The 24,332-nt window shown below is 40.3% G+C and overlaps 1 protein-coding gene across 1 annotated transcript; it reads left to right on the top strand.

The window, feature by feature from the left end:
* The first annotated feature begins 1,532 nt into the window (after positions 1 to 1,532).
* LOC148273766 (guanine nucleotide-exchange factor SEC12) lies at positions 1,533 to 24,133 on the top strand. Its single transcript, XM_088238222.1, has 7 exons — positions 1,533 to 1,863; positions 1,945 to 2,318; positions 2,912 to 3,050; positions 3,756 to 3,910; positions 4,546 to 4,789; positions 19,760 to 19,919; positions 21,873 to 24,133. The coding sequence occupies exons 1-7, from the start codon at positions 1,726 to 1,728 to the stop codon at positions 21,956 to 21,958; spliced, it is 1,296 nt and encodes a 431-aa protein (XP_088094348.1). The 5' UTR covers positions 1,533 to 1,725; the 3' UTR covers positions 21,959 to 24,133.
* The last annotated feature ends 199 nt before the right edge of the window (positions 24,134 to 24,332 follow it).

Below are 24,332 nucleotides of genomic sequence, written 5' to 3'. Positions count from 1 at the left end.
TAAATATTTGTTCATGAGTGATTAACAAAACTTAAAACAATCAATATTTAAACACAAATATTATTTTTCGTAAACGATGAACTACGCCTAGCGTCGCAATTGCAAAGCTTTTCATGGTTACAGTTAAATATAACAAACGTGAGTTAATATTATTTTTTCGTTCCTAAAAATCCAGTGAATAGAAATAAATGAGTCGAAATTAAAAGGAATTTAGGAAAAGAAACTGATTAGGATCCATCAAAAACGAATGTTGATTGGTAACGTTAAATAAAATTTTTGTATGTACCAAAAATGAGTATCCTGTCATGTCTGGCATGTCTATGTATTTGGGTCAATTATACTCGTATTTTATTCAATCTTTAGATTTTTGAAAAATCTTTTGAACACCATCATGTAGCCTTGTACCTTACCCTCTTTTTATGAATACCTATCAGTAAGTTTTTTTTTAACTATTAAGACTATTAAATTGAGTCAAAATATGTTTACGCGTCATATATTCACAAATACAAGAGTTACAAGATACTCCACCCTGATGCTGCAATTAAAAAAAAAATTAATACAACCTTCGCTCAAAGAGGATTGGTCTACTACTCGGTTAAAGTGAACAATCTACTTCCATTATCCATAGTGACAATTAGTACAATAAGTGTGTATACAGGGTATTCTTTACACCCTGTCACTCCGAAACCACGATGATCAGTATGAACCAGAAGGCATATTAGCACATTAAAATACATTTTTAAAACAACTAAAAACTTAAAAAATAAAATATAGAAAAAAAACAAATGGTTTCTTACTTCTGCAGGGGCAAAACGTGGAGGGGGGGAGTCTGATACACCGTTAACCGCATGGCCGCGCCCCCCTCGCTTCTCCCTTGCAGAAGTAAGCAACCATTTGTTTTTTTTAATACTTAATGTTTTAAAATTTCTTCGTTCTAAATACATATTTTTTTAATCAAACCTTTGGGAGATACTATTACTAAGATCATAAATATGATCGTTAAAAATCAATTTATGTTTCCAAATCACACGAGACCGCAATGCGCAGTTTTTGTTTATTGAAATGATATTTTATCGTTTTTTTTGTCTTTCTCCAAACAGGTAGGTACTAAGTATGTATATAAAAACTAAGTATTTATGGCTGACCAGGAAAAGATAGTTTGACAAATTTAAGGTCAAGGTCAATGATGTAATAATAAGAGAACTTTTGTTTTAATATGATACGTAACACATTTTAAGGCGAACAGGAAATTGGTTTATAAAAAAGTTAGCGTAGTTCCTATGCATTTTAAGTTGAACTTGTAAATATTCGAATTTCATGCACAATTTAATAATAAAATTGAATTACTAACTGGAAAATTTACTGTTAATATATTATTATCTATTGCATAATAATCATTTGTTTTTTTTTTATTTACTTTCTTTTTAAAATTTGGCGGGTACTAAATATAGTTTATATATGGGTTTGTACTAAGAGATAAAACAGATCTCGCTTTTGGTTACCGTAAAGAGTGACGTGTAGTTTAGAAAATTAGTTCGGTAACTTTTCGCTAGAGCGAGAAACCTCGGTCTTGCTACTTTGACATATTTGTCATGTTGGAATTTCATGTCTCGTATAAAGATGCAAGTTACGTGGTGATGTGTAGTGAAAATAAATTCAGCGACCTTATGTTTATTTCAAAACGTTACGCCTTAAAAACATAAGATCCTTGCCAATTTGTACAATATGGCACCAACGAGACGAAGTGACGGGCTTTTAGCTCGGGTTAATTTCCCACTGTATACTTTGCAAATGTTAACAAGTCGCCATGTACTAGTTGCTGGTGGTGGAGGATCTTCCAAGACAGGGGTAGCCAATGGATTCGTGAGTTCCCTATATCTAGACAGCTCGAATCGTACTTAACTAGCTCAGTGACTTCCCACTACATGTTGCTTCTTGTTTCAGGAAATATTCGAACTGTCTCACGACAGTGAGAGGTTTATCGCTGAGGAAATCATCAGACACGAAACAGGACCGAGTGTCGTTATGAACTGTTCAGCAGCAAATTTAAAACGTCACATGTACCTCGTAGCCGGCCAGGAAAGTCATTGCCAACTATACAACGTAAATTTAAAACTAGTTAATGCATCAGAGTTAAGAAGAGGCAGCGTAAAAGCTGAAAGCACTAACAACTTCTTGCGTAAACGTAGAAATACTCACAATAAGGATAAAGAAGAAGAGACTAGTAGTAAAGAAAAGGATAGTAACAGTAATCATTTTACTGAAAAGCGAATTAATTTTGAAATTAGAGCAGCTGATAGCATTCAAACGGATTTTGGGTAAACTTTCTTTTCATTTTATAATACTATTTTCAACATTTTAGTGAAGGAAAGCCTAGTTTTCATTCGCCAAATCGTTCATCAAAGTACAACTGTTTAAAGTACTCAACCCTCAAATACAAATCTAAAGTATGCACTTACAGGCTAGTATACGATTGTAAATACAAGTCTGCTTTATTTTCTTCAGAGCACACATTACTCATTACTTTTCCATTCAACTCTCAATGTGTCTGTAACATCTCTTTTGTAAAATCATTAATAATTGTATGTGGCAGTAAGGTCACACACACACGCACGCTAATGTATATAAAAAGTATTTTGTTTAATTTTGCCTCTATGAAGACAAGACTGTTTGAAATTTTTTCTATTCCCCATTCTGTTAAATATATATATTTTTATATAAATCTGCAAAGAGCTGCAATTTGAACTCCTATTGCAGTGCTAATGCCTATATGAAGATAAGATGATCACATTTTGCCCGTAGATAACTTCTGTGGGAAATTTTTTTTTGTACATAAAGCTCCTAACTCATCTCCCCAACAGTGTCTACTCGTTATAAAAGATGGACATCTATTAATTGTGCAATATTCTAGGGATGAAGCCGTGCAAAGAGTAGTGAAAATCAGTCACAAAGGAAAACTCATGGCTACCGGCGGGACGGATGGACACATACGAGTTTGGCAATTTCCGCAGTTAAAGAAAAAATTTGATATTCCAGGACATACCAAAGAGGTATGAATATAATTCAAATGTTTGTATGCTCGCTAATAAATTTGTATTTCTTCATTTCGCTCATAAATATTAGTAACATATTTTTAAAAAGACACCTAAAAATTTGCTTTCCGTTTTGAACATTTATTTCCAACTAATAATCAAATAATTGTACTAATACACAAATTTAACTTTTAAAATATGAGTAAGTATGAATCGTAAAATTCGTACAGATATTGGATTTCTCACTTAAAAATAATGCTTATAACAAAATTTAACATCAAGTTAAATGTCTGCAAACAAAATAGTGACATTGCATTTATTTTTTGATTATTAGATTTTTTTCTATAATTTTTTTATCAAAGTTAATTTATTAATTTTCAAAGTTTCTAATTGTTCATTAAATTAATTAAAAACCCACTTTAAAAGCAATTGGGTATTTTCACTTTTTTTTTCATTGTTGTTTTTTTAAAGGTATAAATCACGTTGGTAATGATATAATTTTTTTTCCATGCATATACATTGACATACACATTGAATAAATTTTCTACAATAAAGAAGTAAATATATAAAATACAACATGCATATTAACCTCCATTCAATCATTTAATGTTGTGAATATTGTAATAGTATGGAGTTTTTATTTCTATCAAAGGCTTAGTACCTCTCGAACAATAATATTGTATTTTGATTTCTCCCATCATGCAATATTACATTGTTTTTCAGATTGACGATTTAGACTTTAGTCCATCTGATAGATTACTGGTGAGTACCGCTAAAGATGGATTCGCCATAATTTGGTCCATGGATACTGGCAAGCAACTTGTAAAGTTAGCTTGTCAACCCCCAAATGGAACTAAATATCTGTATAAAAAATCAAGGTAAGCAATACTTCACTCCAAATCTGCATCTCATTGTTCTGTAATCTTGGAAACTCATATAGAAATTTTACAATTTACATAGAGAAATATGTTGTCCTTGTAAACAGATATGGAGTTACTTAAATCCAAGGTTTAGGGGCATCTTATTTAGATTCAAGTCGTGTGTTCTTATTTCGAGTGGACAAGGCTAAGCTAGCAACTGTTCTATTGAAGAATGTCATAACAAAATATGTATTCTGAATTTTAACAATAATAATTTTAAATTGCATGTGAATTTTGGTTCGTTTTCGTTTTTTATTAATTCATTCACCTATAACGCAATAACTATTCAATAATTTTAACCAATTTTCTTTAGTAATGTAAAACTTAAATATTAGATGATCAAATTTCTGTTACTTTTGTTTAAATGTTCACAAATCCTAACTAAAATATTTAGAGCATAAATTAATTTTAATCAGAATAATTTACACATAATTAGAATTGTTTTCCTTTCAAACATGAATATTAAATTTATGTTTTTTTAAGCTTCGTACAATAGTATTTACATTTTTTAAAATGAACTAAAATAAATATTTAAAAATTACTGAATGTTACTAAGTTCCGTGAAATATGCAAATGATGGCTTTTTATTACAGGTTTGGTCCAATTGAAAATGACAAGGAATCATGCTGCCTATATACTCTAGCGAACCCTCTAGGACGATCTGGGAAACAGAAGGGCCTCATACAGAGCTGGAACCCAACGGATGGTTCCCTGATGAAGGGTATCACCGTTGATGAAAGTCTATCAGCTCTAGCTGTGAGAGATGATGGAAGATTTATTGCAGTCGGCACTATGTTCAGTGGATCTGTTTCCATATATATAGCATTTAGTTTACAGGTAAGCCATGATTATCTTTACCAGTTTAGATCTTACGAAAACATGCAGAATTACTTCTACGAAAACATGCAGAAGTCAGGAAAACCGATCTATTTAATATTTAAAAAGGATTATGTCTTCATCATCATCAAATCGTATTATAAAAATTAAAGGGTCTTCAATGTGTTTTTATTCTCAGTAAAAATTAAATAGTCTTAAAAAATATATTACAATGTAAATGTGCTCGGGCAGATAGCAGAATAAGACTTAAAATTAATTTACTTTATTAATTATTCTGAATTAATTACATTTTTGTTTTTTTGTTACTTTTCATTCTATGTTGAGTAAGTGACAAAGCACGTGTGAATTTTCCGTGTGTAATATAGTAGAAAAGTTTTCTTTTGTAATTTACTATTATACTGTTATGTTATATCAAATTTCTGCTACTGGTTAAACCTGTTTTTAGATCAGTCACAATAAAATATTTCCTTGATCCTGATAGAATATCAATTACTATGTTCAAATAATTCTGTTTTAAACATTTTATTGCAATTATTTGCATACTTTTTACCAATTAAGAATTACATTTTTTTGAAAAACAAAAGGGCATATATTTATACTCACTATTTATCTCGGACATTTTATCAATTTAGGATAAACATGGTCTAGTGAGTAAAAACATGTCAAATATGCATATTTAAATTGATTTATTTATGAATAAACTACTATAAATTCTTTTTTTCATGTGTTGTTGTGGAATAAAATATAAATATGTACAGTAAAACATAAAATTATACTCAACTACATTTGAAACGAGATCTTAGAGTATAAAATATTTCACAAAGAAATATAATGCTTAGCAAAATAATACTGTGGTTCTCCAAGAATTAAAGATCTTTATTCAATTTTGACTACACTGATGTTATTTCTCAAACTATGGCAGCACCAGTGTGTAGTTTAGACTTTTCCCCTCCAGAAGCATTGGTGAGCCGACTCTCTGGCTGTTTTAGAGTGACGTTAGCATCCGTTTCAGTGTGACCTTGGCATCCATTTGAGTTGGCCTCTCCGCTATCATATTCCACCGACTGCGAGTTGCGTTCAGTCATTCGCTTTCTCAACCAGGGCTGCTATTCTGAATGCTCTCGCGGCCATAGAAAACGTATAGTGTGTATTTAGTACGTAAATATGCACCATAAAAGTGTTCTCTACGGACGCTAGAGCATTTGGAATAGCCCAGGAGGGAAATCGCACTATTGAAATCTATCTTCGTCTCACATCCATTTATGGTAATATAATGTAATGTAATGAATTAGCAGAATGTCAAGAAGTGATGTGCTCAGTTTTCATGAGTTTAAACGAGTGTTCATTATGAGAAGGGGAGAGGAAGGAGGTCCTCAATTGATGACGCTTTGTTAATGGTAATGTCTTTAAAGATCACTGTCTCACAGTCCGTTAACTCGCAATTTTTATCCCAGACATTAATAAGTCAACCATATAAATGGTTTTAATGAAAAAAATTGTGTGTACTCATTGGGCTCTCATACAGAATTGTGTGGAAAGCGCTAGGGGATTTTTGGACAGATTTTCAAACCATAGCGGCCCCAACCTGGCGCTGAGCGATTTCTTTATTTCTCTTCACCTGAACCAACGTGGAGGAAGAGGTAGGAACATTTTTGAGGTAGTGCGGTGCCAGCGTTTTACGACAAGGAATCAAAGACCTAGTGTACCATGTGCATCGATCGTAATGGGGACTATGTTGAAAAATAGTGAGGATATGCACCTACGATGTCATGCTTTTTATTCAAAACAATGTTTTATTTATTAATTTTATTTATTTATTATAGCTCACAAACATTACAAACGACATTGGTATAAGAATCATAATTTGTTATGTTTAGATAAAATTTTCCTAATTTTAAAAAATAATATAGGTCTTATAATTCTTGGACAGCCCTTGTATACTCATAATACTGATACAAAAAATTCAATATGGCTAAGAAATGATCATACATCTCATATTGAGATAATAGTTAATGTATTTTGATTACAGTAATTATTATCACTTGAGATGATAGTTCAACCAATTAATTAATTACATCACATAATAATTCATAAATTATTAACTGTCTTTATAATTATTATTGAATTCATTTTTCAAAATCGTTTCAGCTGTCATTGCCCTGTAATTATGGTTTAGTATCGATAGCTTATTTTTATTTTTTTTTATGTTACAAACCTTAGAAAGAAACAGATTCTTTTACTTTTTCATTCCTTATTTTCCACCAAAGTGCGTATGCGACCATTTGTAATAAATAATTGTGTTGAAGGAAGGAACATATTGTTTTTAAATTTTATATTTGAAGCCCTAACTTTGTGGTTATTCATTATAATAAAATAAATAAAACAACTTTGTTTTTAACCACTATTTTTTTTTTTTTTCACCGACCGGGTTCAAAGCAAACAAACTTCTTCACCAAGGTTAACTAATGAATTATTTCCTATTTTATTTTATCCATGTTTACTAAATACTACACATGGAGCTAATAAATCAAGTATTTTTTTCCCTAAAAGGGTGGTAATTTTAGATGCATATTTTTAAAACAAGACCATGAGTGGACTCAAAGAAATATTGTTTATTTGGTTATTCCTTAATTTTTTCTTATTATGAATCGCTTTTTTAATTTCTAAGATTTCCAAGTTGAAAGTTGAAAATTTCCAAGTACTTCATGTTGAAAACAAAATATTAAAATTAGACAACATGGAAATCTTACAAATTAAAAAGCGATTCATAATAAGAAAAAAATAATTAATAACCAAATAAACAATATTTCTTTCAGTCCACTGAATTTGTCAGTACAGATTGTGAATTCTATGTTTTTTTTTGGCTTTGTCTTTTGATATTTACTTTTGGAAAACATATCTATGGAGTTTATATAATTTACTAATAAGTTATTGTTATATTCATTAAAACTATATAAGGAAACAAAAATATATCAGCACTTATCAGTACGAACATAAAATATCCATTAATTTTATTTATTTATTGTGGATAACTTATATAGCGCCATTTTCGTAATAAAATACCTCAAGGGCGCTTTACATGGTGATTCTACTGTTAAGTTAATTTAATTGAAGCTTTAAATTTGTAATTTGATTAAAATAATTTATTTTGTTGTCACGTGCTACGGATTTATTCAAATGATTTAGAGAACAAGTGGGTTTTAAGTTTTTTCCGAAACATCACTTCACTTTCACAGCCTCGCACCTCTGCTGGGAGAGCATTCCATGCCATAGGGCCTGCGACCGCAAATGCGCGCTCACCAAATTTAGTGCGCTGTTTGCGTAGAGGTATAATAACTTTTCCTCTCGCCGTAGACGTAGCTGATCTAAGCGTGAGACGCCTGTCAGCTAGTTCATCTGGAATGCATAGTTCCCTTAGATATTCCGGAGCCGAGTTGTGCAGTGACTTATACATAAGCCAACAGAGTTTGTATTCGACCCTCTGTGGAAAACGTAGCCAGTGTAGTTCCCGAAGTAGTGGAGTGATATGACTGAACTTAGAGATTCCGAAAATAAGTCTCGCTGCAGCATTCAATACAGATTGTAGGCGAGTCATTTTGTTCATTGGTAGACCTGCATAGATACCATTACAATAATCGACTCTAGACACTACAAACGCATTTATTAATTGACGGGCGGCATCAACCGGCAAATTTTTGCGTATGCATTTAATTTGTCTCAGCTGGTAGAAGCATGAACTTATCGTTCTACTAATTTGAGCGTCAAGAGATAGGTCAGAATTGAGTAAAACTCCCAGTAGTTTAACGGTGGGTAAAACGGCACTCCCTACATTGGGTAGAGCCGTATCCTGGATCAAATTCTGTCGTCTGGCTGAAGCCACCCACAGTTGTTCAGTTTTTGATGGGTTTAATGTTAGTCTGTTTTCAGCCATCCAGTTTCCTATTTTCTTGATGCATCCATCAATTAAATTGACAAGCCCACTTCTCTCGCCTGGTTTGCAATAAAAATAAATCTGCGTATCATCTGCATAGCAGTGCGACCACAATCCACATTCTTTGATAATGTTCTCTATATCTTTAGTGTAAAGGAGATAGAGAAGTGGTCCGAGTACTGACCCTTGAGGCACTCCTGTAGACACCCGAAAGTTGGTTGAGCTTTTACCCTGGAACACGACTGCATATTCTCTTTTATTAAGATATGAACTGAACCACATATGTGCCTGATCACGGATACCATAAGTTTTCTCCAGACGTTCAAGCAAAATATTATGGTCTACAGTATCAAATGCAGCACTCATGTCCAGAAGAGCCATCAACACCAGATTACCAGAGTCCACCGACGTTATAATGTCAGACAGTACTCTTATCACTCCCGTCTCCGTGGAATGAAAACGTCGGTATGCCGATTGCCTTACCGAAAATAAAGAATTCCGCTCGATATAGTTAACGAGCCTGTGAGAAACTATTTTTTCTAGTATTTTTGATACGATGGGAAGATTTGAAATAGGGCGAAAACTGGAAAGATCTTCCACATCTAGTTGGGAATTTTTTAAAAGTGGAGTTACATTTGCTTTTTTTATGGCTCTCGGAACAATGCTGCGCTCCATGGATGTATTAAATAAATCTGTTAAAAATGGAGCTAATACGTTAATGCATTTTTTCAAAAGCCATGTTGGCATCGGATCTGTTCCGGACGCGTAAAATCGAATAAATTAAAATAATACATTAATTAGAAAGGATCCCCGGTAAATGTATAGAACTGATGGCTGGGCTCTCAATAAAGATAAAATGGTCACTTTCGAGCCTGGCCTCAGTATTACCGGGGAAAAATAGCTAGGTTAAAATGAATAAAATGTACAAAAATATATTATGTAAATGTCATGTTGCGCGCGTCGCGGCTGCCGACGAAATGGCCCGTACGGGCATTGAGCGCCCGTATTTACGCCACCTGCGGCCGGCGGCATGTAGCGAGTGGCGGGGAAAGATTACCCCCACCACTCCGAGGCAGCCGGCGCGGGTGGGATGGCCGACTCACGGAGCCCGACGCGCACCGCTTTATAAGGCGGTCAATTGGAGATATTAAATCAGTTGAGTTCCTAACTCTGAACAGTTCACACGTGTTTTATTCCGTTCTCCGTCCTGTTCGCCTTCCTGCACTTCGCTCTTCGCTCCGCTCTGCCTGCTGACTGCCTTCGCCTCTCTGCACCACTTGGACCGGGTGGAAAGTCCTTTTCAGGGCTATTGAGGTTGACTTGCGGTCGGCGCAGCTGTGCTCCTACCTTCCGACTTTGTCTTTGGCTCTGTCTGGGAGGGCGGCTTCCCACTTACGCCGGGAAGCTTGACTGCGGCAGACGCGGGTGACGAACCGGCGAAACTTTCATCGTGGTAACGCGTACGTTACATTTGGTCCTTCGGAGCTAAGGATCGTCGCCAGTGGTCTCCAGTCTACAACACACCTACAGCATGCCGGTCAACAGATCGCCTGTGTCGACGCGTTCGGGAACGCGTCGAGACGCCGGCACGGAGCACGAAGAGGAGCTTCAGGAGCCCCAACCGGGGTCTGTACGAGCACATCAGGAGGAGCCCCAGCCAGGGCCTTCACACGACTGCCAGGAGGAGCCTCATCAAGGACTTCTGGAGGAACAAAAGGACTCGGACGAGGGATCCGCACCCTCGGAGCGGTCCATCTCATCGGCGACATTTCGCCGACAGATGGAGGAACGCGAGGCGCATCACGAGAGGCAGGTGAGCAGCCTCAACGAGATCATCGCCGCGCTGAAGGCCGCCAACGCGAGAGAGGACGCCAGACGAGACATGGCAACCCCCCTCACGCCCACCATCGAGAGGGACCTCACATCGCACGGGACGTCGGAACCGGCTCACAAGCCGCTGCCGCTGACGTCAGACGCGTCTAGGACCGACGCAGCCCTCAGTACGAGGGAGGCTGCCGCCGCACGCCACGCCGCACGCTACGCCGCTGATCCGGAGGATACCGGAGCGGCGTACATCCAGCAGCCGAGCCACTACGACAGCAGCCGGGCGAGAGACGGGGCCGCTTGGAAGCGCCCTGTCACCGACGCGGAAGCAGCCTTCAGCACAAGGGAGGCCGCCGCCGCACGCCACACCACACGCTACGCCGCTGATCCGGAGGACACCGGAGCGGCGTACATCCATCCACCGAGCCACTACGACAGCGGCCGGGTGAGAGACGGGGCCGCATGGAAGCGCCCTGTCGCCGACACGGAAGCAGCCTTCAGAGCAAGGGAGGCCGCCACCGCACGCTACGCCGCTGATCCGGAGGACACCGGAGCGGCGTACACACTTCCGCCGAGCCACTACGACAGCGGCCGGGTGAGAGACGGGGTGCCACGGAGGCACCCGGTCGCAGAGGCGGACTCCAGAACGAAGGAGGCCGCCAACACACGCTACGCCGCTGATCCGGAGGACACCGGAGCGGCGTACACATTTCCGCCGAGCCACTACGACAGCGGCCGGGTGAGAGACGGGGTGCCACGGAGGCACCCGGTCGCAGAGACGGACTCCAGGATGAAGGAGCCCGCCAACACACGCTACGCCGCTGAGCCGGCCTACGCCGGAGCGACAAACGCACATTTACAAGGCCGCTACAATGAGCGGCATCGGGACAATGAGGCGCCACCTGCACACAGCCGAAGGGAGGACGCCGACGTACGCTACGCCGCCGGGCCAGGCGAGCCCGTAGCGGCACGTACTATACCACTGGGGGGCTACGAGTTTCGTGACCCGGTGAGCGCGTGGGTACAAGAGGGGCTACCCACGGAATACATGCCGCCGGGTGCCACCGGCGAGCCTGTGACAAAATACAGACAGCCGCCGGAGTGGCACACGTTCATGGCGAGGCAAACCGGCGCTAGGGATCTACCGCAATTCTCCGGCGACCCGCTAGAATGGCGAATATTTAAGGCGCAATTTGATCAATCGACACAGATGTGCTCCCTTACAAACGCGGAGAACATTCTCCGTCTGCAACGAGCCCTCACAGGACGGGCCAAGGCCACAGTGTCGTCTTTGCTGGTAGATCCCCGAAATGTGCCGGACATTGTGAAGATGTTAGAGGCCGCCTTTGGACACCCGGAGATCGTCGTGGACAGAGTACTGGAGCGGATAAGAAAACTCCCTAAACTGGCCGACAACGCATCCCTGGAGGCCCTGACGGACTACGCGGTCGCGATAAGAAACGTCGTATCGACCGTAGAGGGCCTCGATGGAAGCCACCTCTCCTCCCCGAAGCTTCTGTCCGAGATGACTCAGAAGCTGCCACGAGTCGAGAGGATGATGTGGATTATGTCACGAGCGGATACCGTGAGAAAAGCTACCCCCAGAGATCTGGCACTGTGGCTAGCGAGACTGACCGGTGCAATACCGAATGCGGGTTGCATCGGGATCAGCACGGAACCCGCCCGAGTGGAGAAAAGGCGTACCCAAGAAAGGCACGTGTTTCTCACTCAGGACAAAAAATGCCTGTTCTGCGACATGAGTGGACACGCATTCGGACAATGCCGGAAGTTTCTCCGGAAAACGGTAGAGGAGAGGTGGACAATTGTGCGTGCCAAGTTCGTGTGCTACGGATGCCTAGAACCGGGACACAAAACGACCACCTGTGAAGCGGCGAAGTGCGACGAGTGCCACGGGCGGCATCATCGGTCACTACACCGCGAGAGAGTGGACAGTACGCCGAACGAGCAAGTCTTATTGACAAGGCGAACGGAAGTCCCAGTGACCTTCAAGGTAGTGCCAGTAACCTTGAAGGGCCCGCGTGGGTCAATGGAGATCCACGCACTACTAGACGAGGGTTCATCGGTAACTCTCCTCGAGGAGGATGTCGCCCGTGCAGTGGGCGCCACCGGGGCCTGCGAGGAGTTGAGACTCATCGGTGCCAGTGGGAACACGGACACGCTACAATCACAGCGTGTATCCGTAATCCTCGTTAAAGGAAACAGAGAATTTGGTGTCCAGGCACAGACGGTGCGGGTCATGGATCTGCCGCACCGCAACCGAAAGAGCACCAAGACACACGGGCCAGGCATCAAGCCGAAGATGTTAATCGGTCTTGATTACGCCACCCTAATGGTATCTACAGGCCCGCCAGTCCTACAAGAGGACGGGCGGCTAACCATCGAGACGGCCCTAGGAGCCGTCACCTACGGCGGGGCTGTGCACCCCGCCTTTGAATTACCCCCAGACGGCCAGGGTGAAAGGGACTTAGCGGAACTGGTAAAGAAGAGCTTCGCCGTTGACTCGCTAGGTGTAACCACCCTGGAACGTTGCCGCGCCGCAGATGTGCGAGCGGCGGAGCTCATGAGCAGCTCAACCACACAACTACCATCCGGACGATGGGAGACCGGTTTACTGTGGGCGAAAGACGGAGATTCTTTGCCCTGCAACCGGCAAGCAGCCATGAAGCGGCTGCACTCCCTGGAAAATAAACTACGGAAGGATCCGATACTGGCGATCGCATATCGCGCCAAGATGGCGGACTACATTGAAAAGGGATACGCCGTCAAACTAAGCCGCGAGGAGGTAGACGCCCACCATTCGCGCAAATGGTACCTGCCCCACTTCGCGGTGACAAACCCCAACAAGCCTGGCAAGATAAGGGTCGTGTTCGACGCCGCCGCCCAGTTCCAGAGGACGGCGTTGAACGACCATCTACTGACGGGACCTGACCTGCTTTCATCCCTCCTCGGAAACGTGATCCGCTTCAGAGAGGGACGAGTAGCCATCGCGGCCGACATACGGGAGATGTTCCTGCGGATAAGAATCCGGGAAGCCGACCAGCAATCGCAGCGGTTCCTATGGCGGACGCAGGACGGGCAGGAGCCCGACACGTTTGTCTTCGCGTCCATGATGTTTGGAGCGAAGTGCTCACCCAGCAGCGCGCAATTCGTGCGAAACACAGTCGCACGAGCACACGCGAAAGAATTTCCCGCCGCAGCAGAGGCGATCGAGCACAATATGTACATGGATGACTACCTAGACGCCACAGACAGCGAAGAAACAGCTGCAAGCCTGGTACGCGATGTTACCCTCGTACTCGGCAATGGCGGGTTCCGGCTCACCGGGTGGGCTTCAAACAAACCAGATGTCCTGGAAGAAGTAAAGGCCGACGACCGGGCCAATACAGCAGTCACCATAGGGGAAGAAGTAATGACGGAGCGGGTCCTCGGGATCGTATGGGATCCCAAGAGCGACCTATTTATATTTCGGCACGGAGCCGAAAGTGCAGCCATCCCGGAGCGACCCACCAAGCGCGGCATGTTGAGCGCCGCCATGAGTATCTTCGACCCAGTAGGCTTCATTGCGTGCCTCACGATACGGGCGAAGATATTGCTGCAAGCCATCTGGAGGACAAACACAGGTTGGGACCAACCGCTGCAACCGGACCACGCCGAAAAGTGGTTGGAATGGCGCGACCTGCTGGCAGCGAACGGCTGTACAATACCGAGATGCTCGCTGCAAGGGCAGAAAGAACCCGTGACACTGCACGTGTTCTGCGACGCGTCAGAGCAGGCATGCTGCACAGTGGCATACTTTGTGGGGGCCGATACCACAAGTTTCGCAATGGCGAAGTGCAAGGTGGCCCCCCTAAAGCCTCTGTCAGTGCCTAGACTAGAACTCCAGGCAGCGCTACTAGCGGCAAGGATGGCCGCCACCATAAAAAAAGAGAGTCGAGCTCTCATCACCCAAACCGTGTTCTGGACGGACTCGAGCACGGTCCTGTGTTGGCTGCGAACCGACCCACTGCGGTACAGCACGTTCGTCGCAAACAGGCTGGGCGAGATTGACGAGCTCACAGACGTACGGGACTGGAAATGGGTCCCCACCAAGGACAACCCAGCCGACATAGGGACCCGCGACAAGGGCCCACCCGACCTTGCGAGGTCGGGACTATGGTTCGGAGGCCCCGGCTTCCTGAGAAAAGGGGAAGCCGACTGGCCGAAAGAGAAGAAGTTACTACAACAACCGGACGAGAAGACGCTGGAGCGGAAACAACCCCGCCACTTCGTGGGCCACATCAGACGGACGGAGGCCCTACCCCAGGTGCAGCGCTTCTCGTCGTGGACCCGACTCGTCAGGGCGACGGCATGGGTGCTGCGATTCATCGCACGATGCCGCCGCCACGAGTCCCTGCCGTCCCCAGGGGGGACCTTTGAACTTCACGCCTCAGAAACACGGGCCGCAGAAATCATGCTGCTGAAGCGGTCCCAGGAGACGGCTTTCGGAGAAGAGCTGGAGCTCCTGAGACGAAAGGCGCCTATCCCGCCGCACAGCCGCCTCCATGCAGCGGCACCCTTCTTAGACGAAGAGGGAGTCATCCGGATGGGAACGCGCATCCAAGCGGCACAGAGCTTCGCAGAGGACTGCAGCGCGCCGCCTATCATGGACGGGACCTGCCCATACACCCGGCTGCTGATCACGCACAGCCACCGGAAGGGTGGCCACCCGGGAGTCGAGAGGACGATCGCCGACCTGAGAGCCAGCTACCTCATCCTGCGACTCCGCGGGGCTGTGAGGAAGATAACACGATGGTGCCCGCTGTGTAAAATGCTGCGCAGCCGGCCCCAACCCCCGCTGATGGGGCAACTGCCTGAGGCCCGACTGGCCTTCAGGACGCCGCCGTTCACGCACTGCGGGCTTGACTTCTTCGGACCGATGATGATCACCAACGGCCGAAGAAAAGAAAAGCGCTATGGGGCACTGTTCACCTGCCTCACCACACGCGCGATCCACCTGGAGCTAGCGTCGTCCCTCGAAAGCGACTCCGCCATAATGGCCATAAGAAGGATGGCCGCCCGCAGAGGCTGCCCACACACGTTATACTCGGACAACGCTACCAACTTCAGGGGAGCGGACAAAGAGCTGAAACAGGCCGTAGACGAGCTCCTGGCGGACCCCAGAATGCTCGCCGAACTTACAGTTCGCAAAATTGAGTGGAAATTCATTCCGCCCTCATCACCTCATATGGGGGGAGCGTGGGAAAGACTCGTGAGATCTGTAAAACGAGCCCTCCACGCAACCCTCAACGAGCAGGCTCCAAGAGAGGAGACCCTCAAAACCATATTGGCTGAAGCAGAGTACACCGTGAACAATCACCCGCTCACGCATGTGTCAACCAAGCCCAACGACGAAGCACCGCTGACCCCGAACCACTTCTTGCTCGGGTCAGCCAACACACAGCCAACTCTGGCATATTATAACAAAAGGGAAGAAGGGGCCTGCCTTCATAAGCAATGGAGGATCGCCCAGAAAATGGCCGACATGTTTTGGCGCCGATGGCTGAGGGAGTATCTTCCCACCTTGGCGCACAGGAAGAAATGGCGCGAGCCCGCGCCTCCAATACAGGTCGGGGACCTCGCGCTCATCATGGACCCAAATCTGCCGCGGAATTCTTGGCCTCGCGGCAGAGTCACCCGTGCAGAACCAGCAGCTGACGGACAAGTACGAGTCGTCGAGGTGCGGACCACCAACGGCACCTACACCAGACCAGCGGTGAAGATCGCCGTACTAATGAAGGAAGAGGAACAACGCGCCCAGCAGGAAAATAGTACAGACTAGCTGCACGGGGGGAGTGTTCCGGACGCGTAAAATCGAATAAATTAAAATAATACATTAATTAGAAAGGATCCCCGGTAAATGTATAGAACTGATGGCTGGGCTCTCAATAAAGATAAAATGGTCACTTTCGAGCCTGGCCTCAGTATTACCGGGGAAAAATAGCTAGGTTAAAATGAATAAAATGTACAAAAATATATTATGTAAATGTCATGTTGCGCGCGTCGCGGCTGCCGACGAAATGGCCCGTACGGGCATTGAGCGCCCGTATTTACGCCACCTGCGGCCGGCGGCATGTAGCGAGTGGCGGGGAAAGATTACCCCCACCACTCCGAGGCAGCCGGCGCGGGTGGGATGGCCGACTCACGGAGCCCGACGCGCACCGCTTTATAAGGCGGTCAATTGGAGATATTAAATCAGTTGAGTTCCTAACTCTGAACAGTTCACACGTGTTTTATTCCGTTCTCCGTCCTGTTCGCCTTCCTGCACTTCGCTCTTCGCTCCGCTCTGCCTGCTGACTGCCTTCGCCTCTCTGCACCACTTGGACCGGGTGGAAAGTCCTTTTCAGGGCTATTGAGGTTGACTTGCGGTCGGCGCAGCTGTGCTCCTACCTTCCGACTTTGTCTTTGGCTCTGTCTGGGAGGGCGGCTTCCCACTTACGCCGGGAAGCTTGACTGCGGCAGACGCGGGTGACGAACCGGCGAAACTTTCATCGTGGTAACGCGTACGTTACAGGATCTAATATACATTGTTTGTTGGGTAATGCCGCAACAATTTTTTTAACCTCATTTATAGACGTTGGTTCAAATTTACTGAATTTTTGAAGGGCATTATCTAAAATTACAGGTTTTTTCGCTGAACTACACGCCAGTCTGATTTTTTCGACTTTATTTGTAAAAAAGTCGGCAAAATCAGTGGCAGTAGCGCTTGTGTTAGATGTCTCTGCTATACAGTCACCACGAACAGATTGAAGGCTTCGCCAGAGTTGTTTTGGAGACTTTTTCTGTTCAGTGATTTTTGTACACCAGAAACTAGATTTTATTTCTTTTATAAATGTCCTATAAGAGGCTTGCATATCTAACCATATTGATCGGTCCAAAGTTGACAGTGTGTTTCTGTATTTGCGTTCTAGACGTCTTAGCTCTTTCTTTTTGAGTCGACAATTTTCGTCAAACCATGCATCAGATTTCCTTTTTCGAATAGTTTTCGTAGTAAATGGTGCATGTTTGTCTATCAGGTTAGATAGTACCTCATTGTACAACCCAACCAATTGATCGACGTCGTTTGAGCGACGGTCAATGTCCGGACCAATCAACGATGTCAGAAGTTCGGATTTAAAATGTTCTAAATTTAATTTTCTCCATGGCCTTGATGCGAGTGTTTTGTAAGTTGGTGTTGGTTTTTGGATATTAATTTTACAGTGCACTAATCTGTGGTCTGAAAGTCCGATGTCTGTTACAAAAACTGTGATTTTTTTATCACAATTCCGTCGTATTATAACATCAAGTGTACCTCCCGCATCATGTGTAGGAGTATTTACTTCTTGTGAACAATCGAAATCACTTAAAAGTGCATTAAAACGAACCGATTCTGAATCCGTCTTGCGGTCGAAACGAATGTTCAGATCTCCAGTTACGTATGTTACTTCTGTACGAGTGATGGCCCATTCAAATAAAGATTTTATTTCCGAATAAAATTTCCGAGGTGGTGCTTTAGAACCTGGTCTATAAATTGTGATTAAGGTAAAATGGTTGCTGCCTGCGCTAACCCTACAGCCAATGCATTCAAAAGTTGTGTAGAGTGGTATTTTAATTTTTGTTAGTTTAAGCTGATTTTTTGTTAGTACAATAATTCCACCGTGGTTCGTCCATGTTATATTATTTTTCTTATGAACGGTTTCAATGGATGGTTTCCGTGCCTCTTCAATAACATTGAAACCCTTACTACGAAGTAGATTAATGGTAACAGAATTATGGTCTTCATGCCAAGTTTCCGTTAATGCAAGAACGTCTAGATTATTATCGTTAATTATGTTGGGGATATCATCAATTTTATTTCTGATTGAACGTACATTCCATGTACCAAGTGAAATGTTTTAATATTACCTTCAACTGCAGACATAATCGCATTTCACTGCCATACCTTGATTCACACTTATTGTTAATGTCATGGGTACTTTTATACATGCTTTATGTACATATATCTGCCAAAATGTTATCAGGCGACATAATAACCTTTCACTATCGACCATTGCAAATCGTGTTTTTGTTTTGATCATGTATATATGCGAATTACCAAATCATACACAGAAAACGGAAACCTCTCAAGTGCAGATTAACATTTAAAGTTATGGATTTCTTTCATTTCTTAACACAATTATTGATTGAGCTAAAATATTATTTTCTTCATCTTCATACCGTAACTGATTTTAACCATAATTTATTAACCATGACTTTTGAAGCACTTTCTAGATAGTTTAGAAACTGATTGAATTAGAACCATGATAATATATTGAAAACAAAATATTTATGATGCATATTTTTTAATGTTGTGTCATCATCTGTTATTTTCAACAACAGTATACTTATTACTATAAAATTATACAAATTTTTAGAAGTATTTGGCTCTGCTCTTGGGAATATTTACTACGAGCTGAACCCGGCAATGCTTTGCTATTGCTAGATTTGAGTACATACTACATACGTATTTTGTCAAAATTAGATATATACGTATACATTATTATTTTTGTGTTTCACTTTACATAAATTGTGAGAACAGATAATTTTTATAAATGGGTATTTTTTATATTCTTTTATTTATATCAGCCCATGGCAACTGTTACATGCTAGTAAATAATGCCGTAATAAGTCTGTCTTCTTGGTCTTATTAAATCAACCCCAGTCTATGTTTATATTTAATTTATGTATACCTAATATTATAAAACGCACAATAGAAGAACAAAAACATAAATAAGAAATATTTTTTTCTTAATTGGTCTGGGTGTTGTGGTGTATTTTTCATAACTTCTTCCATATCCTCTCTTTCCTACCTGCTGACAAGCCTTTAAAATAGAAGGTTAGCTGATTATTCTTTTAAGTAAATATATGTACATAAATCAGCCAAATATTTTTATTATATTTGAATCGCGTTGTGGTTCTGTGGCTAGTGTCTCGGACTCACGGACCAAAGGTCCGTAGTTCGAATCCTACTCTACCCCAACTTGATTCCCATTTTCTAATAGTGAGTTATTTACAACTCGTTGAAAATGGCCCTCAAAATTAAATATTTGGGTAAATCAAAAGAATGCAAATATTTATTTAAAAAAAAAAATAATAATAATATTAATAGATGTTTAATATTTGCTTATTATATTTTTCAGAGGGTTTTGAATATTCAAGGAGCACACTCAATGTTCATCACAGGGCTGGAGTTCCTCCCAGTGAGTGGAGACGGGCCGGCCATTACCAGCCGATCGGAGGCGGCTGTAGTCTCCATATCTGTGGACAATCGTGTGTGCATTCACAGTTTACCCAACAGAAGTAAGTTTAATTCTACCCACGCCACTAAAATAGATACGAAACAACCAATGGAATCTAAAAATGTCTAAACAAAATATGGACATGTGTTTTTGTTGATTTTATTTTAATTATGTTTTTTTTTTATTGTATGTTTTATATTCTGAATTTAAAACATAAACATAAAAAAGGAAGTTCGGTGCTACAAGAAATAAGAAGAAGTTTGTTTTTTCTTCAAGCGGTAAAAATAAAGAGCCTTTAATTGTACGGTGAAGTTTCTCCAAATGTATAAAAAAAATAATAAAAATAATTTTAATAAAAACAAACTACTCTGGGTGATCAGCTCCGGGTACAATTCCCGGTGACAGTTAAAAATGTGGTTTTTCTCATGCCTGGGTGTTCTGTGCTGTAATTCACCACTGTTATTGGGCCTTCTAGCCTGATGTAGTGAAAAGATTTTATTTTTTAAATATGTATTTTATAAAATCTAAAAATAGTACAGCAAAGTTTCTTAAAATTTATTTCGATAATAACAAACTACTTTGCATGATGTCACTGATTCTTCCGAATCAACTGACGATAAAGTGAAAGGTAAAATCCAATTCACCAATCAGCAGAACTCACAGAAGAGAACTTGTGTAGTCCCACGCGGAGTAATTTCAAAATGACTTACCGTAAACTGGAAATCGATCCCAACTCTTTTATCATTGTTTGATTCGGAAGAACTAGTGACATCATGCAAAGGAGTTTGTTTTTACTAAAATATTTTAGGGCTGAACTTCCTCACTATAAAACTTTAAAAAATCCTGGCACTGATAATACGATACATATTATTTATTTATTTTAATTTTGGCTTATTTTGATAAGTCTATTAACAAATAAAAAAAACTCTTTTTTTTCCAATGTTCAATTACCGGTTACCAACAAAGATAATTTGAATTTTCAGACAAATATACACACTTTCGTACATAAATATCGATATTAGTTTATACCATCTCAGTCTCTACCGATCAAGGTAGCCGTTTATAATCGCGGCTCAGGGCTCCGATTACAATAGGAAGTTAACAGAGTTATCTGCAATTATCTATAAAGTAAAATTGATTTCTAAAAACAAAAATGAGAATGTTTATGCACTAAGTCATGATATGTGTAAATTAAAGATTTATTTTAGTCTATTTACATATTTAGGTGTAGGTATTATGTTTTACAATATTTAATACACCTAAAAATGAAAATTGTCACACTTATTTTAATTTTTCGTTTATTGTACAGTTGAAAAAATGTGATCTAGAGTTTCAATAACATCAATTATTTATTAACGACAATAAAATAGAATAATCAAAAACACAATAAAAGTATTTTTATACTATCCTTTAAAGTTCTATGCTTAAAATGACTACTTTTGGTTCAAAGCTCACGTTTTTATTTTAGATCCAAAATTACTCACTTTTGATTATTGAACTCTTATCAGCTGAAGAATATAAGGGCCTATCTTATTGTGTGAAATATATAATTTTTTTTAAATTGTTTGTAGTGTAGATATAAATATTGTGTAGGATGTGATAAAGTCATACATTGTATTACGGACAACATATTGCCATATTTGTCCGTACATAAATATATTTGTTTGGTAAGTATTTTTACGGCCGGTTTTTATCTAACACCGTCGTCTTCTCAAGATGTGGGCGCCGCCATTGACCCTAGGGGTTCTTCCACTGCCATCCCTACTGTGAGCTCCAGCTCAAACTCACAGCGCGGTCCCGACCTCTACCTCAATTATTTTGGAGAAGCCCAAAGATAGGAATTTTATTAAGAGCGTCTATCTCCTGCCTGTTGGTCCGCCAAGAGAGACATGTCGATGTACAATTCCCTATCCATCACCCGGTGATGCGCTCCTTAAAGGACAGTCTACCCAGAGAGTAATAAACTCCTTTCTAAAATTTTATAATAATAATTGTCTTTTTATTTTCTTTTCAGGATCAGCTCCAGCTTGGATTGCTATGGTTCTAATCATACTAGTACTGTTTGGTACATTTTCTTTATGCTCATATCTCGGACTTTGAATATTCTATTATGAAATCTCTAGACACCAATAGCTATATTATAACAGTGAATTATTTATATTCTAGCTCAAATGCAGTGTTATTTTAAGTGACGTGAAAATTTATGTAATGTATCATATTTGCTTATAATTAAACACGATTTTGTTTTGAATGTATACCACCGTTCTTCAAAGACAGTTTGTCAAATTTACTATTTTTGGGCTAAAAAAATAATAGATTATATTTACATGTTTATTTGTCAACACATTTTGTGACTAGGTTCAAATAAATAAGTTAGATTAAAATGTATTACAACTTTATATTTTACTTAATTCAAGCCACATCTTGTATTGAAAAGAATAATTGTTATGAAAGTTTCGTACTTAGATAATTAATAAATTAAGTTAAACCGGTTGATTTTGTGTCTATGTGTTCTCAGCTTCTGTTTAATTTATTTTCTTAAAACTGAATCTTAACATCCCATACTGATTTTTTAAAATTGCATTTATTTTTTGTAATATTTCTTCCTGTTTCGTTTAATATATTGCATCCTCTGTATAGTAGTTTTATAATTGTTTCTATAAAATAGTATTGTGATAATGTTAGAACTCCTAAGCCGTCACTGCCAAATCAATAAAACAAACTCTTTGTTATAATGGCCTTATAGTTACAAATGTTGTGATACGCAGTGGAGAACTTGTACATTTTGTATAATATTAGTAAAATATTACCAGAAAAGGTTTGAGGATTGTTTGGCCGGAACTGGATAGTTCTTTGGACACTATGCTAATGCCTTTAGCGAAAATTCCTAAGCGATATTTATTTGTTGGTTAAGATGAATGCAGGACTGATTAGATAATGAACTGAATTGGAAACGAATATGTCAATCTTCCAGTACAATGGTCATCTAAAATTTAATATCTAATATTGTTAACCCTTTTATCCCGAGTGTTCATTTAAATATAAACGAATTTTAAGATTGGTTTACTCCCTTACCTACCGAAATCAAAAGCTCCCCTAAATATGTCTGCTTATATTTAGTAGTCGACATTACACCAAAAATTTTGTTTTGTAGTTTTACAACTGGCTTCTGGCTGGTTTGTTTGTTTGTTTTGGAAAGAATTCCTGCCATCCTTCTAAATGATATTTATGCCACGTTTTAAATATATTTCACTAAAATTACATTAATTTTATTAAATAAAGGTATATTGTTAGACAATAACACATGTTTATTATGAGTTGGAAATCCATTTCTCATTAAAAATCTATGTTAAATCATTTCAGAAGTGTAAAAGATAAAAAAATAAATTAAAATACCTAAAATTTTCAAATAATTTCTTTAGTACGTACAGATATGAAAGGATCGATTTGTGCATGAAGTTTTTATATTTTTTCTACAGATTTGTAGTTACTGGGTATAGGTGATTGCCAGATAAGGATGCCTACTCCCAAATGATGACCGTGGTGTAAAAGATGTTAGCGTTGGCATCCTTATCTGATGACTTCAGTAAATTGGCAAAATGTCTTGTTTTATCCCTAGGACATTGGAATGTTTTTTAAATGACACAACGAATATCACCATTTCATTCGGTTGAGATTTTTCAGCCTTAATTTTTTTGAGGGTATCTGATTTATCTAATTGTATAGTTTGTATGGGAGAGGAAAATTTTTACATAAAACAAAACTCCATACTCAACTTAAATCTCGTTTTTTCCACCTTGTCTGACTAACGAACTGGTTGATCGATGTATCTAGTGTAGGGAAAATCTGTAATAAATATTTACTCATAGAAATTTGGTGATTTGATTATTTAATATGGTAATGAACATGTATAGTATACAGAACTTTATATTTTGCCTAGGTGTTATGTTGATTTGATGGTCCTTTTGTATTGACATCATTGACCAAATCAAACTAGGAATAAGTAAGTAGTTTATGTTATAGACAATTCACTAATATCTTCATGTAAATACACCTATTTATTGTTACGTATGTGTGAATATTATACAACTTTTATTCGAAAATATGTCATGAAATGGCAACCTGTGTTTGAATTAAGTATTTAAGACCCTATTCAATTATTATGAAAACTGGATACTTGAAAAATGCCACATATTATAATGGCACTCACTACCTTATCTATGATTCATTATATAAAATCCAAATCTGTTAATGAAATAAACATTTTTATTTAAAGGTTTTGGTTTATTTTTCCCAATTTCAATAAAAAAAATGTGGTTTTATCAATGAACTACATGAATTTATTTCATTCAAAATCTTTTCGGTATTGAAAGAAGGCTAAAGATTTCATAAAAAAACAGCATTTGAGTGATACTTTATTGCTGTTTTTTTCTGCATGTCATATTATTTGCCTTTACAAAATATGATCCATTGA

Source organism: Micrasema longulum, unplaced genomic scaffold, assembly GCF_059751315.1.
Source record: "Micrasema longulum isolate JH-2025_06_02 unplaced genomic scaffold, ASM5975131v1 h1tg001842l, whole genome shotgun sequence".
Lineage (NCBI taxonomy): Eukaryota > Metazoa > Arthropoda > Insecta > Trichoptera > Brachycentridae > Micrasema > Micrasema longulum.
This window is presented reverse-complemented; position numbering and strand designations above follow the sequence as displayed.